The 15,790-nt window shown below is 34.6% G+C and overlaps 2 protein-coding genes across 3 annotated transcripts; one reads left to right on the top strand and one right to left on the bottom strand.

Moving 5' to 3' along the window:
• The first annotated feature begins 1,118 nt into the window (after positions 1 to 1,118).
• On the top strand, positions 1,119 to 11,354 carry LOC111424163 (DNA-binding protein Ets98B). Of its 2 annotated transcripts, none has more exons than XM_023057599.2 (5): positions 1,119 to 1,520; positions 7,944 to 8,766; positions 9,262 to 9,416; positions 10,192 to 10,309; positions 10,372 to 11,354. In XM_023057599.2, exons 1-5 carry the CDS (start codon positions 1,479 to 1,481, stop codon positions 10,707 to 10,709), a joined length of 1,476 nt encoding a protein of 491 aa, XP_022913367.2. In that variant the 5' UTR covers positions 1,119 to 1,478; the 3' UTR covers positions 10,710 to 11,354. The 2 variants fall into 2 exon arrangements, with proteins under 2 accessions (XP_022913367.2, XP_022913366.2); XM_023057598.2 differs by having other exon boundaries at positions 1,128 to 1,520; positions 10,369 to 11,354.
• Positions 11,227 to 13,304, bottom strand: LOC111424162 (uncharacterized). Its single transcript, XM_023057597.2, has 4 exons — positions 13,213 to 13,304; positions 12,052 to 13,158; positions 11,816 to 11,999; positions 11,227 to 11,766 (listed from the first exon to the last, which is right to left on the bottom strand). The coding sequence occupies exons 1-4, from the start codon at positions 13,261 to 13,263 to the stop codon at positions 11,606 to 11,608; spliced, it is 1,503 nt and encodes a 500-aa protein (XP_022913365.2). The 5' UTR covers positions 13,264 to 13,304; the 3' UTR covers positions 11,227 to 11,605.
• Between the last annotated feature and the right edge of the window lie 2,486 nt (positions 13,305 to 15,790).

Genomic DNA, 15,790 nt, shown 5'->3' with positions numbered 1-15,790 from the left:
ATTAAAAGGAGTAGCAAAATATATTCATTTCAATCAACAAACTGCAACGTTTTAATCAAATTTAAATTTATCTTATCAATATTACATTTTAGAAATTAAGTAATCAGTTTGAACGCGTAACATAAAAATGTATTGATAACTTCGAACTTAATAATTAGGTTTTGATAAATATTGAACGATGTTATGAAATGAAAATGAAAATCAACATCCACCGAAATATCTATAGGTTTAATCATGGTATGTCATCATATTTTGAAATCCAAAGCTCCTTAATTTAGCAATGCCAACGAACTGCACCCAACTTTCACGCCGATTCTTTTACACGTTCACTGACGTCAAGCGGCTATTTCAATTTGTATGCTCTTCGCATACCTCTTAGAGAGTCTCTCTATTTCTAATATAAAGCATTTTCGTACAACCACAACTTTCAGTTAGTTATTTACAATATTCTGTGTTAATTTTTTTTGTGGTTACATATTTAACCGCGCGTAGACTTATATGGTATTAAAATTTGATAAAAGAATACGTCATTATTAATACGTAATAATAATGATTAAGACGTCATAATTTTCTTTTTATCTTTTCGTGATTTACTTCTAAATATAAATATTATATCCTTCCTTTCACTTTATCGCGAATGAAAAAAAATGAGCTTTCAAGTCAATAATTCTTTGTTTTTATCACCCTGTAAAAAGCTTTTTTGTTTTCCTTTGACGCAGGAAAGAGACGCTGGAGAAGTTAGAGTTGAAAAAGTCTTAATCCTTGAACTATTAAATCTATGCAAATGTCACAACGAAAATACCGAATGTAATAGAATGGATAAAATGTGATTCTCGTTGAAATTGATTGGAATGCATGAAAATACTTGCCCACATCTTGCTGTTTACAAAACGATTATAAATGTAATAATAAATCTGATGATAATAAATTTGAAAGGATGGAATATAAGAATCCTGACCTTCGCTTGTATAAGATAAATTGCACCCAAACATAATCAATAACATAAATTGGATAAATATTTTTATTTATAGAGTTAAATAATTTCTTGGAAACGATTTACTTTTGTGAAATCTAAAAAAAAATAGCCGACTTCCACTTCTGTTATCAAATTTCCGTTTTGATAACAAATGTTATTGTTAGAATAAAACGACCAAGACCGAATTGTTTTTCGTTCAGTACGGGTGTGCCATTCAAAGAACGAAGAACGGGTAAAAATTGCTTCGTAACTCGGCTATTCGTTCGTCTGAGAACGTTGTGTAGCCTTTACCACCTCTCAGTCGGTTTGTCTTTCACCGCTTCTTACGCCGAAGTAGGGCACGGAGCGCAACCATTCCGAGCCAGAGATTCCTGAAGCGCGGATCTTCAACACGTAGAGCTCGTCCTGTAGCCACATGCTACAAAAACAAGCGAGAACGCGTAGTAGTGAGTGTTTTTGAATTGTGAATAAAAATTTCAAAGGTTATTATTGTAACGAAGAAATGGTTCTTTTAACTGGTAACACTATTGCAATGGACGATTCGGTAAGTTAATTTTTTGCAAAACGTAATTTTCTATATTTCAATGAATACGTAACACTCGCGTGTATATTTAGCAGATTTGATAGAAAACACGAATCAGTGGGCGGTAGTATTTTACATAATTGTCGGCGTTACATAACCCGTCGATTGTTTTTGATGTGTCCTTGCGGCTGAAAGAGATTGGCCACAAACACGTGTTGGTCCTGCTCTTGTTCCGCTGGCGTCAAGAACTTGTTTCGCAATCAATCCAATCAATCATTCATTCTGTCGTTAAAGACAATCGTCAAAAACACAATTTCAAAAGGATTTTGCATAACCAATTCATTTCCATTCAGAGAAAATCTTTGTAATCAACTTCAAAAACATCTAAATCAAATAAGTCTAAAGGCACACGTGATGATTCTCACCACATTGAAAACCTATTTTACACCGAAAAAACGATGATGTCATCCTAGATCTTGACGATCTTTCAAGTCATCGCAACCTTGAAACGTTAATTTTAAAAGATTTAATCTTTTATATGTGGTAATTCCAATTATTCATCATGTTTTAATTGTAAAAGAAAATTTTCTTGATTTTCATCGAAATGATAAAGTATAATGGAAACAAAAATTTTGCCCTTTACATGACTCATTTATAAGCATTTTTTGCATTATCACAATTTGACTTCAGCGACCTATGAACTTTATGTTAAAAAACATACTTAAATTCAAGATAAAAACTTATCTTCTCAAGACTTATCAGCAAAAAAATTTTCAGTCTTCTCCAAACAAATCTGAATAAAAACGGACTTTGAAACAAGTTGAATTATCATGCATTTAATTATAGCCGTAGAAAAAAAAACTTAAATCTGCACGCAACTTAATAAGTTAATCTGGCAAATTTCAAGTTGCAACCTGCAATTTCCGCTACAATGACCATCCAACTTTCTCCTTGAGAGCACATTTTAGTACTCGTTTCAAAAATAAGTTTTCGCTCTTATACAACAGACTTTCTACGCGTGAAGAAACGAAGTTAATTTTTTACGCTTTACACAAAAAAAATAATCTCCAATGTATTTCTATACATGGTGTTTACGGTCAAAAAATAATCGTGTTTCAGGAAAAAATGAGGTAATTACATCGCCGTCGTCTCTTCGGCGGTTTTGACCGAGGTCGTTTCTCAGAAACCCAAGAAGAGAAAGTGTGATCGCCGAATTTTACTTTTAACAGCTTCACCTCCCGCGATTTCATGGCATTACGAAACTTCTTTTATGTCATACTTCTCTTCGTTCTTCGCAGAAAGACCAACCACCCTTGAAATGTCGCAGATGAATCATTTAAGTTAAACATTAAATAAAATCGGTGAGAGGAGAACCGAGTACGGCCTTCACCATCTCGGGATTTCCTAAAACAACTTTTAGCTGCCCACACTTCTATTTATAGAGTCTAGCGATTTTTGTACGAGATCATGGGGAGCAAAAAGAAGTCGCCGGAATGTGAGCCAACCGTTGAATAGACGCGCGATTCGCGTCTTACCGGGTTACCAACTGTAAATATTCTAAGAACTTGGTGGTATCTGTTTCGCCGATTGCTGGAAACCGGTTTTCTTAACCTATCACAGGTGTCCTGCGGAGCTTTAAGAATCTTTGGGTTACATAAAAAACCATTAAAACACGACAGAGACAGATGTCATCTCATACGCCAATTACACGACATAAATCTTAAGAACCACACCCAACATAAGCAAGAAGAATCTTGGTATTAAGATATATACAGAATCACTTTCCATGTAAATTCAGTTATAAGTCAATTAATAGCAGAATAGTTGAACAAATAGAAAAATCATAGAATTACAAGTTCCATTCATCATTATCTAACCACTAAAACTATAATAAAATAATGTTCATTAAAACCTATGACACAACAGAAATAACCATGTTTATTATCCAGTTTTATGAAATCAATAAATTTAATTTATGAAATGACTTTTCTCTTGAGTAGTCACATTTTACGTTTATTTCTTATACGAAACTCGTAATAACCACAAAACAACACTTTTACCGCAATTTGCATAAAAACGGTTCAAAACAATAAGTTTATTTTTGTTTTTCAAAAGAAATTTCTGACGAAGTAAAGTTCTCATAACTGGTAATGGGGAATCATATCGTTCAACGTTGTAGTGCCTCGACCTCAATGATATCTGCTAATAGATCTTAGATATCTTTATTAACACCAAAACTATATAGCACACTGATGAAACTGCCTTGGCTGCAAAAAACCTTGTTTGAACTTAAAACTAAAATTTATGATCAAAATCACCATACGAAATCTATACTTAGGCGGACATTGTATAACATTATCTGATTAAGCTGAAATTGCTTACACCGCAATTGATATTATATATTGGTTTTCAACTTAACCATACAATGTGGTTCAATAATTACTCATTTGTGGCTCCTTCACTTTCGTGCATTTAGATTTGTGTTTGAACTATTCTGGTTGAATAGAATTTTGATTGGTTAATAATGTACAATACGTGTATATGTATATGGGTTGAGAATGAAGTTGAGTTGAGACATCTTTATGTTTTGGGAAGATTTTGTTTGAAATGATGGTTTCATATAATGTGAGGTATGCAAAAATATCTTACAAGAATCAATTGAAGTTAAGTTAATGCGTCATTTCGAAGAAACAGAACATAATTCCTTCATTATGCAAAAAAAAGGAAGAAAAGTGTCGTGCTTTGTCTAGCTTGTGCATGAGTTCAAGCGAAATTTTCAATGAGCTTGAGAAAACGTCAACAATAATTTGCTTTGATATTAATGGAAAAATATCTAAAGTGTAGAGTTAAAATGAAGAAGTGCACCAAATGATAGCTAAAATGTTTTGATTTGTAAAATTGACGGGACAAAAAGTTATGTTTTTGATGAAAACTTCACTGATTAATTAATTTGAACGGAAAAAAACACTGAATAAGCAGTTAATTACGTTTTCCTGGATATACACGCATAAATAACAAATAGCCGAAATGAAAAAACAATCAAATACGTTATAAATTGTCAGCAAAAGCAAAAAAGATTGCCAAAAAACCAAGGAAAAGACCAAAGACAGTGAAACCCAGAACAGCAAAGAAAATCATATTAAATGAAGATTATAAAATGTATGGAAATTGTTTTTTACAAATGTAGTACATATATATTTATATACAAATTGGCTAGCAAAACGATATTTGATGTATGGCAGAAAAACCTGCTAGACGATATGACTGTAAAACGTATGTACATGCAATAACTAGGGGTGTGTATGTGGTTGTGGTTCTTCATCTTTTTTCTAAAAAGAACTATAAACGAAAAAATGATAAATAACTAGATACAGCCACATAATTCTTCTATATCAAGGTAAACTTGACGAATGCATCGTATTGTTGAGCGAGTTTTGTCGTAAGAACATTATCACAAATCAACCCAACCTGTTTGAAGGTGAACAACGGTTTTTCTGAACGTGAATTAGTTTGTTCACCACTTGAGCTACTACCATCTGAAGCATCTGAGCTGCCACTAAATTGTAACTGCTTACACCTTTGTAACCTCTTAAATTCAGCCATGTGTTCTGGAGTGAATTTTTTGCTAATTACGTCAGGGAAAATTGATTTTGAGAGCGTCCTGCCCCTTCCATAAATTGGTGCCGCCACAAAATCTGTTGTAACTTAAGCCCTCTAAAGTTTTATGGAAAATCTAGGTCCTTTATGTCAATAGGTGTCTTAGGCGGCTTCTACCGACGCATGCACACAGAAAATCTCTGACTGGTCGTTGCAAAGTCGACAAGTTTGATTACGGGTAGATAAGTATCGTAATTTTAAAAGCTTAAATCCGGCTCTTCACTACTCGACAAACAAAATATTAAAGCATTATCGTAAAACTAATTAGATTTAAGCTGCAGTTTTAATTTTCGTTTCACATAAGCATAAGATAGAAGTTTTTGATATGACAAGATGGAGCCAAAAATTAAAAGAGACTTCGATTCAGAAATTTGAAGATGTATACAAAGCCTTTTTCCATCAATCAGAAGGCCGACGTTTGAAAGTAACGGCATTGGAGGAACGAGAAAATTCTAGAGCGGAAAAGTCGGATTTTGTAATTGATTTTGATGTTTTGTATGCAGTAAATCCTACGCCTTCCGAAGGAGAATGGATGCAGGAGCTTCGAAAATATTATTTTATGCCTCGGTGTAATAAAGACACAGATATATTCATTCATGCTTCTGAATTTCCTATTTTAAGTTTAATGAAAGTTTATTAAAGATTATTCTCACGTGCTGCATTAACTATAAGAAAACATCGAAATCGCCTTAATAATAAATCTGCACGATGTTTGTTATGCCTAAACGATTGGGTGAAAAACAAAATCATCGATTTATGATACTCTCGTACAAGAAACGAGACAAGACGAGACTTGATACAAGACTTATTAGTTGAGATAAGATAAGACTTTATGAAAATCTCGTCTCGTTGGTCTCGTGCGAACCACTAGTATACAACTTATTTCGATGTAGACAATTCTTCACAAGTTTCATTTAACGGGTTGCGTATTCACCATTAACTCCAAATACTACTTCCCATTTCCTTAGCAAACCGTTGATTCCATAACCAAAAAAGTTATGATTCTAAATTCATCTAAATATGGACATATCGTTATACAAAGCAATTAAGCAGAACTGAAGAATTAAGTTAATCTTTTTTGATGATTTTTCTTTTTGCACTTTGAGGTCTTTGAACAACTAGTACTCAAATACGCCCAAAAATTGTTTTTTGTAGGGAATCTATCCTGCCGAGTTTTGTATATACAGGTCTGAGATTGTAAAATAAACAGCATTAAAGATTTGAGTTAAATTGAGTAAGACATTTTCTTTGTCTATCATCCAAATTAGCAAACTGTGGATTCCATGACCAAAAAAGTTATGATTCTAAATTCATCTAAATATGGTGAATATACAAAATTCTATATAATACTAAACAATTAAGCAGAACTGAAGAATTAAGTTAATCTTTTTTGATGATTTTTCTTTTTGGCATTCCACGTTTTGACATCTTTGAACAAGTAGTACTCAAATACGTGCAAAAATTGTTTTTGTAGGGAATCTATCCTGCAAAGTTTTGCATATTTCCATATTTTGCAGATCTTCTTTGTGTATCATCCAAATTTGTACCATAAAATTTGAAGCAAATCAAAATTACAAAGAAAATGTTGTAACCATTATTTCTTTATCAATCAGTGTGTATTTAGTGTTACAATTATGAAACCACCTTGAATAATATTTTCAATAAATCTCAATTATCTGAAAAAATGAGATTATTATCATGATCGAGTTTTTTTCCTTACATAATTACTTCCCACTTTATGGGAAAACCCAAAACGCGAGAAAGGCGCGTTTCGCTTACGATCATAAATTATATTCGCAAAGACGGCGTGACGTTAGTAATTTATGCTGGTTTTTCGTCATGTCTCGATCGGAGAGTGAAGGAAAAATCCCATTGTTCGACGCTGATTGCGTATAGAATCGGAACGAAGGCGCAATCGACGCGCGAATGATACGTTCGAATCTTAGGCGGGATTTTTAAAATATGAACCGCGTAATTTTCGAGTTGTCAAGGTAAGGCGCCTAACAAAAAAGCAAGCAATAGAGAGGCAGGTTCAACGTACGATCCGTAGACACGCGGATGTTAAAGGACTTTTCGTAGTTCTTGCGAACGATTAAAGTTGCTGGTTGGGTTAGTCGGTGATTGTTGAGGTTGTAAAAATGACAGAATTTATCGGTGAGTCCTCTTTTTAATCAACTTTATTATTTATTTTGTTGTTCTAAGAATATTTAAAGAATTCACTGACGTTAATATTTTAAATAAATTTCTGAATAAAATTTGAAATTAACAAAAACAATTTTGTATGTAAAATAAAAACTATCCATCTTAGAATAGTTTTACACCAGAATGAAGCTTATACAGACACCGTAAAATAATCACAAACCTATTTATAGCGATTTCATTCAAGACGTCTACAACAAACGTCACAAAATACGCAAAGAGTGGGTTCTTCAGCTATAACTTTAAACAAACTTGCAACAATTTTTTGCTCGTAACTAAGAGAATAAAACCGTCGAGATTGTAAACGAAATGTTTTAGTGCAATGTTTACCATAGTTGGCGATAGGTTCTGGTTGTCTGGTAAGTGTCCGAAATTGAAACTTCGAAAAGCTCGCGGCTCTGACGCAAGAAGCTGAACCATTCAGACGGTAATTTTTCGAGATTAGGTCATTGCTATTTCGATCGGCGTAAAGGTAAATATTTTCGGGCGGTTTGCGATCGGATTTGTACCGTAAGATAACCCGCGGGTCAACGACATCGTTTCTGTCAAAGGTTATCCCTGGTAACGAATGATTTTTTTTACTTTCAGATGCCTCAAATTGTCCCATCAGCCGGTTTTACGCCGCCTTGTGACTACAACAGCTTCGTCGATTTCGATTTGTCGCTTTTACCCGGTGGGGATACAGCTTTTTCAGCATCCACACTTTTATATTCTCCACCGGCAGAATTAGAGAAACCGAAAATTTTCACCACTTTTTACCCGAATCCGCCGGACGAAGACAAAGATATAAATTTAGGACCGGATTTTCAAAAGCTTCTTCCAGAATCGCCAAATTGCGGTGGGGTTTATTTGGAAGTCCCATCTTCTAAGAACTACCACGCTAATTCTCCTATTGGGGCGCTATCTCCTTATTCGCCTCAATTACTTTCGCCGAATTACACACAAGACGTGTACTCAACATCTCCGGATGTCTCGTTGTATAACTCCCCAAGGGATGATTTTCGATACATGAAGGAGGATTATTCGAGTCTTCAAATTAAGCAAGAATCGGCGTCGCCGACTCCGGATGTTTTTGAATTGTTACAAAATAGTTTAGGGGAGACCAAAGCTATTAAACAAGAAAGCACAGTAGATTTTAGCATCCTCCATAATTACAACGCAGTGGAATCCCAAATTGTACCACAATCAACTCCACAAGATCACCAATTACTTAGACAAGTTCTCCGCGATACTAGCTTCCAGAAGAAATATAATATTAAACCTCTCGATTTCGAATTCATGTCGAATCATATTAAGATGGAGGAACCTGACGATAATACCCAAGAATTAATGGAACCAGTTTTAAATTTAGCCATGAAACAAGTCAAGGAGGACGTTGTTAAAACTTGTGCTGAATTAAATATCTCCTCCGGTAAGAAATTTTTATTTTCATTGGAATTTCTTTTATATACGCGGAATCCTTTTCATTTAAAACAAATTCTTTAAGTACAATCTACTTTAGATTTAATTAATATGAACCGTTACACAATTCCTGTTAACGGCGGTAACAAATTTCATAATAAATCGAAATCCTATCGGTATCACACCGTCCGTTACAAAGCACAATTAGCAATGTAATAGCCTCCGGAAACAATTCATGATAGATACCATCCAAGAATGGGTTTCTCGAGTTGCTAAGATGAGTTATTATTTGGCATTGGGAGCGGTTAATATTGATAACGCAATCCTTTTTTACCATAACCACTCCCTTTAGCCTTGCGCGACATTCTTTGATGACAGCGATAGGAAAATACATTCACCTACGCACTTAATTCGCTACCGAAATAGGCGTGGCTTTATAGACGATTAATACCAATATACACCAAGGACAATATTGTGCAAACTCATATTATTGTTGTTATTATAGATATTTTAAAATGGACACCAGGGAATGTATTGTCATGGTTAGAATTCGCCTGCCGAGAACACAATCTTCCAAGAGTCAATCCCGATCAATGGAATATTGATGGTTGCGGACTCGTCAACATGACCGAAGAGGAATTCAACAAGAGGACACTTCAGGTAATTGTTACCATAAGTTCGTTAAAGCTAATTGGATTGATTGAAAAAGCCGACTTTCTTGATAATTGCTTGAAAGAGTTGGAAGAAAAAAGAAGTTTCTTTTTGCGACCTCAAATAATAAAAATCATTTTATCCCATATTGTATAAAAAAATATATATTCCATAAATCGATCGATTATTATTATACCAAGAATTATTTACTTAAAGTTTAAAAATATCTCGTAGTTATACCCTTGAAGAAAATCTTAAAATAGACAATGTAAGAATGCATTTTTCTAGACGAAAAATGGGCGCGGTTGGAGTATAAACAATTCGCGTTAAACGACTCGGTAAAAGTCGTCATAAACGAAACGAAAGAAGAAGACGAACATGAAGAGGCGGTTTAGGAGAGTCGGCGGTCGGAGAAAGTGACCCACTTTCGATGTCCACGCGAAAAATTCGCCTTTGGAATGCGTCGCGTCGCACTTGTTCATAAACAACTGTTACCATATCCACTCTTAAATTAAAAACAACCTGACGCGAAAAGAATATCGAAAGAATTGAAAACCACAAAAGTATTTTTTTTTTGCGCGAGTGACTCAAACATCACACCGTGAGAACTAAGTGATGTCAGATTCCTTCATCTTTCGCGTCCTTGTAATTACAAAAACCACCGTCTCTCACAATCAGAATAATTATACCCAAGTAGGTTAAAAGGGGTATTTTGAAATATTGTATGAATTATAGCCATCCATTTATTATCTTAGTTGTGTTAATAAAGTAACTTTTATTTCAGGGTGGTGGTACACTTTATGGAAAACTTGAACTATGGAAAACAACGTGTATGGAAGAACCTATGCAATGGCAACAACACACACCATCAAGTACCGCTTCTAGTGGAGACATATCTGATGGTAAATAAATCTAAATCCCTTCTTTTATACGATTATTATTTTAATTTAAATTTTTATAGAAGATGACGAAGATTCATCATCACAAACGATAGAAAAGCCAACAACTTCTAGGACTTCTGGAGGTTCACACATTCACCTTTGGCAATTCTTGAAAGAATTGTTAGCGTCACCACAAGTACACGGCTCGTGTATTAGATGGATAGATCGCGGAGAAGGTATCTTTAAAATTGAAGATTCGGTTAAAGTGGCGAAATTGTGGGGTAAAAGAAAGAACAGGCCGGCGATGAACTACGATAAGTTAAGTCGATCTATAAGGCAATATTACAAAAAAGGTATCATGAAAAAAACGCAGCGATCACAGCGGTTGGTTTATCAGTTTTGCCAGCCTTATTGTCTCTAAAGAATTAAGAAACGCAAGAAATGTAAATTTTTGTAAATAATTTAGGGGGTTAGTTGGTGGTTGGTATAATTTGGGTTACAACGTTTTGAAGTTATCAAAACGTATTTAAAGATTACTTACTAAGCCAGTTAGGCGGTAATGTAAATAGTATAGGAGTAAAAGAATGGAAGGTAATTTCCATTTAAAAATTTTTCTCAAATTATTTAAAGTTTTTAAAAATTTGCCGATGGGTCTTTTTTTGGGATACACGAGCGATCTTGAGGTCTTAATGATCTCGGTCGCTTTGTTTACCCTTTTGACAATCATCGGTGATTTTCGGTCCCATATATCTATGATATATTACTTTTGTAAGTTCTATGAACAAACAATAATACTGATAAGTAGTTTATAGTAATTGCTTTAAGTATTTTAAGGTGGGACTGTAGTAAGCAGTCCCGTTATATTTAATAATTATTTATTACTCCTTAGATTACGCTATCACGTTTTCAAAATAATTGTGCAATATAATAACACTTGATGATCTTCTAACACTCGTTTATTTATTTATAGAACATTAATGAATAGCTTTAGTAGATTTTAAGACGATGTATGTTACAAATCTATGTATATATTATTTTCTGACATAAATAAATGTTATTTTATTAATCATTTTTTTTAATGTTCTTTGTCTTGAGAGTTCACAAAGTAAACAACCGCTGAACGACGTGAAGGCCGTATTGTATAAAAACTCAGGAAAACAAGAGAACACCAGGAAAAAAGCAGATCGAAACAAACGAGTTTTCCCAAGGCCACCTACATTCTACGATCTCAATACCTTTCATCTACAGATTTACTATAATCTTCAAGTTTAGCCTTTATCCTTTGAAGCTGTGTTGAAATAGTATCAATTAACTATACTAATAGGAATAACTTGTAACTTTCTCATACAACTCATGTATACTTGCAATACAACTTTCCATAAAATCTTGAACCTCATCTTGTGAGTTAAAAATGGGTAATTTTGTACTTAACATTATATTTAACCGATCGTTACAAGTAACCACTCCAGTACAAATACCTAAATAAAACAATTACTAAAAGAATTATTATAATAAGTGCCAACTTACCACTCCCACCAGGTGACATTCCTCCAAGAATTCCAACGATGCGTTTTCCACCAACAGTAATCCCTTTTGTTATTCCTACATTAGAAAAAAATAAGATTGATCGGGATACCTGGCGAATTATAAAGTTATGAAGCCAGTTTTTCGGTAAAAAATCCAAAACACCCAACGATAAAGCATAAGATCCCTGCAAAAAATATTTATAACAAACTTTTTTGACGAATTTATAAAATAAAAACCTGAAGCATTACTGATTTGATTGCTTCTTGCGATTTTTGTCGCACGCACTCAATAAAATCTTCGATGCAACTACAAGAAGTAACATTTTCAGCAAGAAACGCCATAAGGTAAGTATTATTGCTGATATCAGTTCTTGGAAAAAACATGTTTCGAAAATCTTTTTGATAATCGCTTAGAAAATGATGAATATAACCCATAAGCATATTATTAGGAATATTATCTAAGCTTTCATTCATATTGCGGTATAAATTGTAAGTTATTATTCCTAAAAACAATTCATTCATGGAGCAATTAAATCGTTTCCGTAAAGCTTTAAGTTTTGGTACACAAGAAATTTCTTCTTCTACAAAGATAGCAAAGTAAGGTCCTTTGCATATCGACGGTTCATTGTGATTCGCTACGTACGTTAAAGTTTTTGTGTCTATATAAGGATCATTGAAATTTGTTTGTTGTCTCGGAACAAGTAAATTATTCTGGGATGGTATAGATTCTTTATCACATAAATATTTATACATTAGCAACCATACACCATGACCATCTGAAATTCCGTGATGCAATAAAAATAAAATCGCATATCTGTTCTTTTCAAGAGGTTCTTTAAAAAATACAATTTTAAATAGGCGCTGATTTGTTACAGCGCAATTTGTAACATAAGAGCCAAGTTTTTCTTTAGTTAATAACATCCCATCATTAAAACTAACACTCATAAAAAAATCATCAAAAATATATCGATTTTTTAGAAGATAATAATAACCGGAAATTCTTTTTACAACACCAGTAACCTCAGGTACATTTTCACACATCGCTTTACAAAAATCTTGAGCTTTCCTTTCTATAGTATCACCATCTTCAGATTCAATTAGCAAAAAAATTTTCATCGTTGCATAATCTCCGTCCATCATAAAGTAAGACGATGGTATAAAATTGAATATTTTCAAAAAATCATTTTTATGTTTTAATTTTAAATAAATCCAAATTAAAATACGATAAACCACAAACGGTAGAATTATTGCTGTTATTAGAAGTAAAGATGAAAATGTTAACAATTTTAATATCAATTTATAACCATTTTTCGAGACTTTATTCTCAAAATTGCAAAGAATTGTCTTAAAACAAACATAATCAAATATTTTTAATTAATTTATCTTTAAATAACTCACCTTCCAAAATGCGAAAATTGTAGCATAAGCTGATTGTAAAAAATATTTCATGATTCAGATTAACTAACATTTAGTTATAAAGTAAGTTTGCAATCAAATACAACAATGACTGAAAAGAAAAATAAATAGCAAAACCTTAAGTAGGAAAACGTGTATTTATTTTAATCAAAAAAATTATTATGTTAACTATTTCAAAGATTTTTTTAAATAGCAATTAAATATAATATGATTACACTTTTTGCTATAACATAATAATCAATCGCTGACCAAATGGTTCAAATAATCTCCTTAAATGGCTTGGCGTTGAGGAAGGTGCTTTTTCACCAAAAAGATTTGATTTATTATTATCAACGTATTCGTGAAAACATTCTAGTTATTTTGATTTTCGAACATCAAAAAAACTAACAAAAAGCAGAACAATAAAAGCTCATCCAAGGAGTGGCATTCCGAGTAGATAACCTAAGTAGAAATCCATCAATGCAGTGGAAAGCCGAGACAACATTGAAAATCGGTGTAATCTTGACATATAATATGTAAACTTTAACACTTTCAGCCGATGGAGGTGAAGGAACGTCCAGAAATCAAGTAAGTACGAAAACGTTATCGAAGCTACAAAAAGATAAAACTCTTGAGATCATTATGAAGACTCATCTGGAACTGGTTTCCTGGCTTTCTGTCAACTTACTACTTCTATCTGGTAAGAAACCAGAAATACGCTGGTTTAGTCACTATTTGGGGATGACAACCTTAAGATGATATCATGGAGTAAAAAAAAAATAGACCAAATACATACATTATTGCAGAAATAATAATAATAATACCTTGTATGTAGTATGTAGGAAAGCGGAGGGTATGCTACGCACACAGCACCTAGACCCCAACGGGCCCCTTGTACATCCTCCTACACTGTCTCCGGCTACATCAACCAGCCTAAGGAATTTCCGAAGGCTAGGATACAGCTCAGAGGTGTGTTCCTGATGCCATCTGTGGTCGGCCATTCCTCTCCGAAGTCTCTCATTCTGAGGTCTTGCAGAGTGGGGCATTCACACAAGATGTGTCGGACCGTCTCCTCGCTCTCTTTACAGAGGCGACAGAGAGGACTAATAGCAAGCTTAAGGTTATAAAGATGCTTGTTTACCTTACAGTGACCCGTGACGAGTCCCGTTACAGTTCGTAGAGCGTTTCTACCAAGCCTTACGAAAGACAAGGCTGCCTCTGCTGAAGGATAATGTAATACTTCCTTAGACAGATGGCAACCCTTAACCCTATCCCACCAGTTCATGAACTTTTTGTGGGTAAAATCTTTAATTATCTCAATCTGAGTTGATAAGGACGGAGCGATTATCGGTTCAGGCGAACATGGCGCTCGCTTGGCAGCCCTTTTGGCAAGCCTATCAGCGTGCTTGTTACCTGAACAAGTCGAGTGTCCTTTTATCCATTGAAGTATGACACAGTTATGCACTGCGGCCTTCTCCAATGTCAGATGACAACCCATAACAAGTCCTGAGGTAATTGTTATTCTACTCAGGGCTAAAATAGCTTGTCTACTGTCAGTATAAATTGTAAAAGTCTTACCTACCAAGTTGGATCTGACAATAACGTCAGCGGCAAGTTGTATGGCGATTAACTCCGCCTGTATGACGGTGGTACTTATACCTAAAGGTTCAGATACGTGGAGTCGGAGATCGTACGAGAAGACTCCGGCTCCAGCTCCTTCCCGTCTCTTTGAACCATCAGTGTAGATGTTAAGGCTGTTTTTTACCTCTACTTCTGTGGAGTTTGGGTGGGTGAGATATTTCTTCGTAAAAATGTGTTGTAGGGGTGTAAAGTCCGTTACACACTCCAGAATTGGTGAGTAATCCACCATTTCATTCCAGAGATTGGCATTTTTACTATTTCTCTCACCCATTAGAATTCCTGCTGCTCGCAGTCGAGTCATGGTCACCAATGCCACCTCTTGGATGAACAAATGAAGTGGCGTTAGGTTTAACATGTTTTCCATGGCTGCAGTGGGGGTAGTCCGCAGCGCACCTGTAACATACAAACACGCAAGTCTCTGTACTTTATTAAGTGCAGTAGTGGATGTAGACTGTAGGGTCTTTGACCACCATACTACTGCACCATAAGTAAGCATAGGTCGGATTACAGCCGTGTAAATCCAGAGGGCATTTTTGGGTGACAAACCCCATGTCTTACCTATAGCCCTCCGGCATTGACCGAATGCAACGTACGCTTTTTTTACTCTATTATCTAGGTGGGCTCTCCATGTCATTTTATTGTCATGTGTGATGCCCAGATATTTAACTTCTTTTGACAATACCAATGGAGTATCAGCAAGGGATGGCATTCTGGGATTGCCAATCTTCCTCATCCGTGTGAAAAGAATCAACTCTGTCTTCTTAGGATTCACAGAGAGTCTTTGTTCGTCACACCAAGTCTCTATCAGTTTGAGAGCTACTTGCATCCTGTCAAACAGCACGTTTATATACTTGCCTTTGACGAGAATGGTTAAATCATCTGCGTAACCAACTGTGATAAAGTTGGCTTCGGCGAGGCGGTTCAAGAGGCTATCCAGGGT

Source organism: Onthophagus taurus, chromosome 11, assembly GCF_036711975.1.
Source record: "Onthophagus taurus isolate NC chromosome 11, IU_Otau_3.0, whole genome shotgun sequence".
NCBI classification, from domain to species: domain Eukaryota; kingdom Metazoa; phylum Arthropoda; class Insecta; order Coleoptera; family Scarabaeidae; genus Onthophagus; species Onthophagus taurus.
Note: the sequence above shows the minus strand (reverse complement) of the source record. Positions and strands in the feature narration are given on the sequence as shown.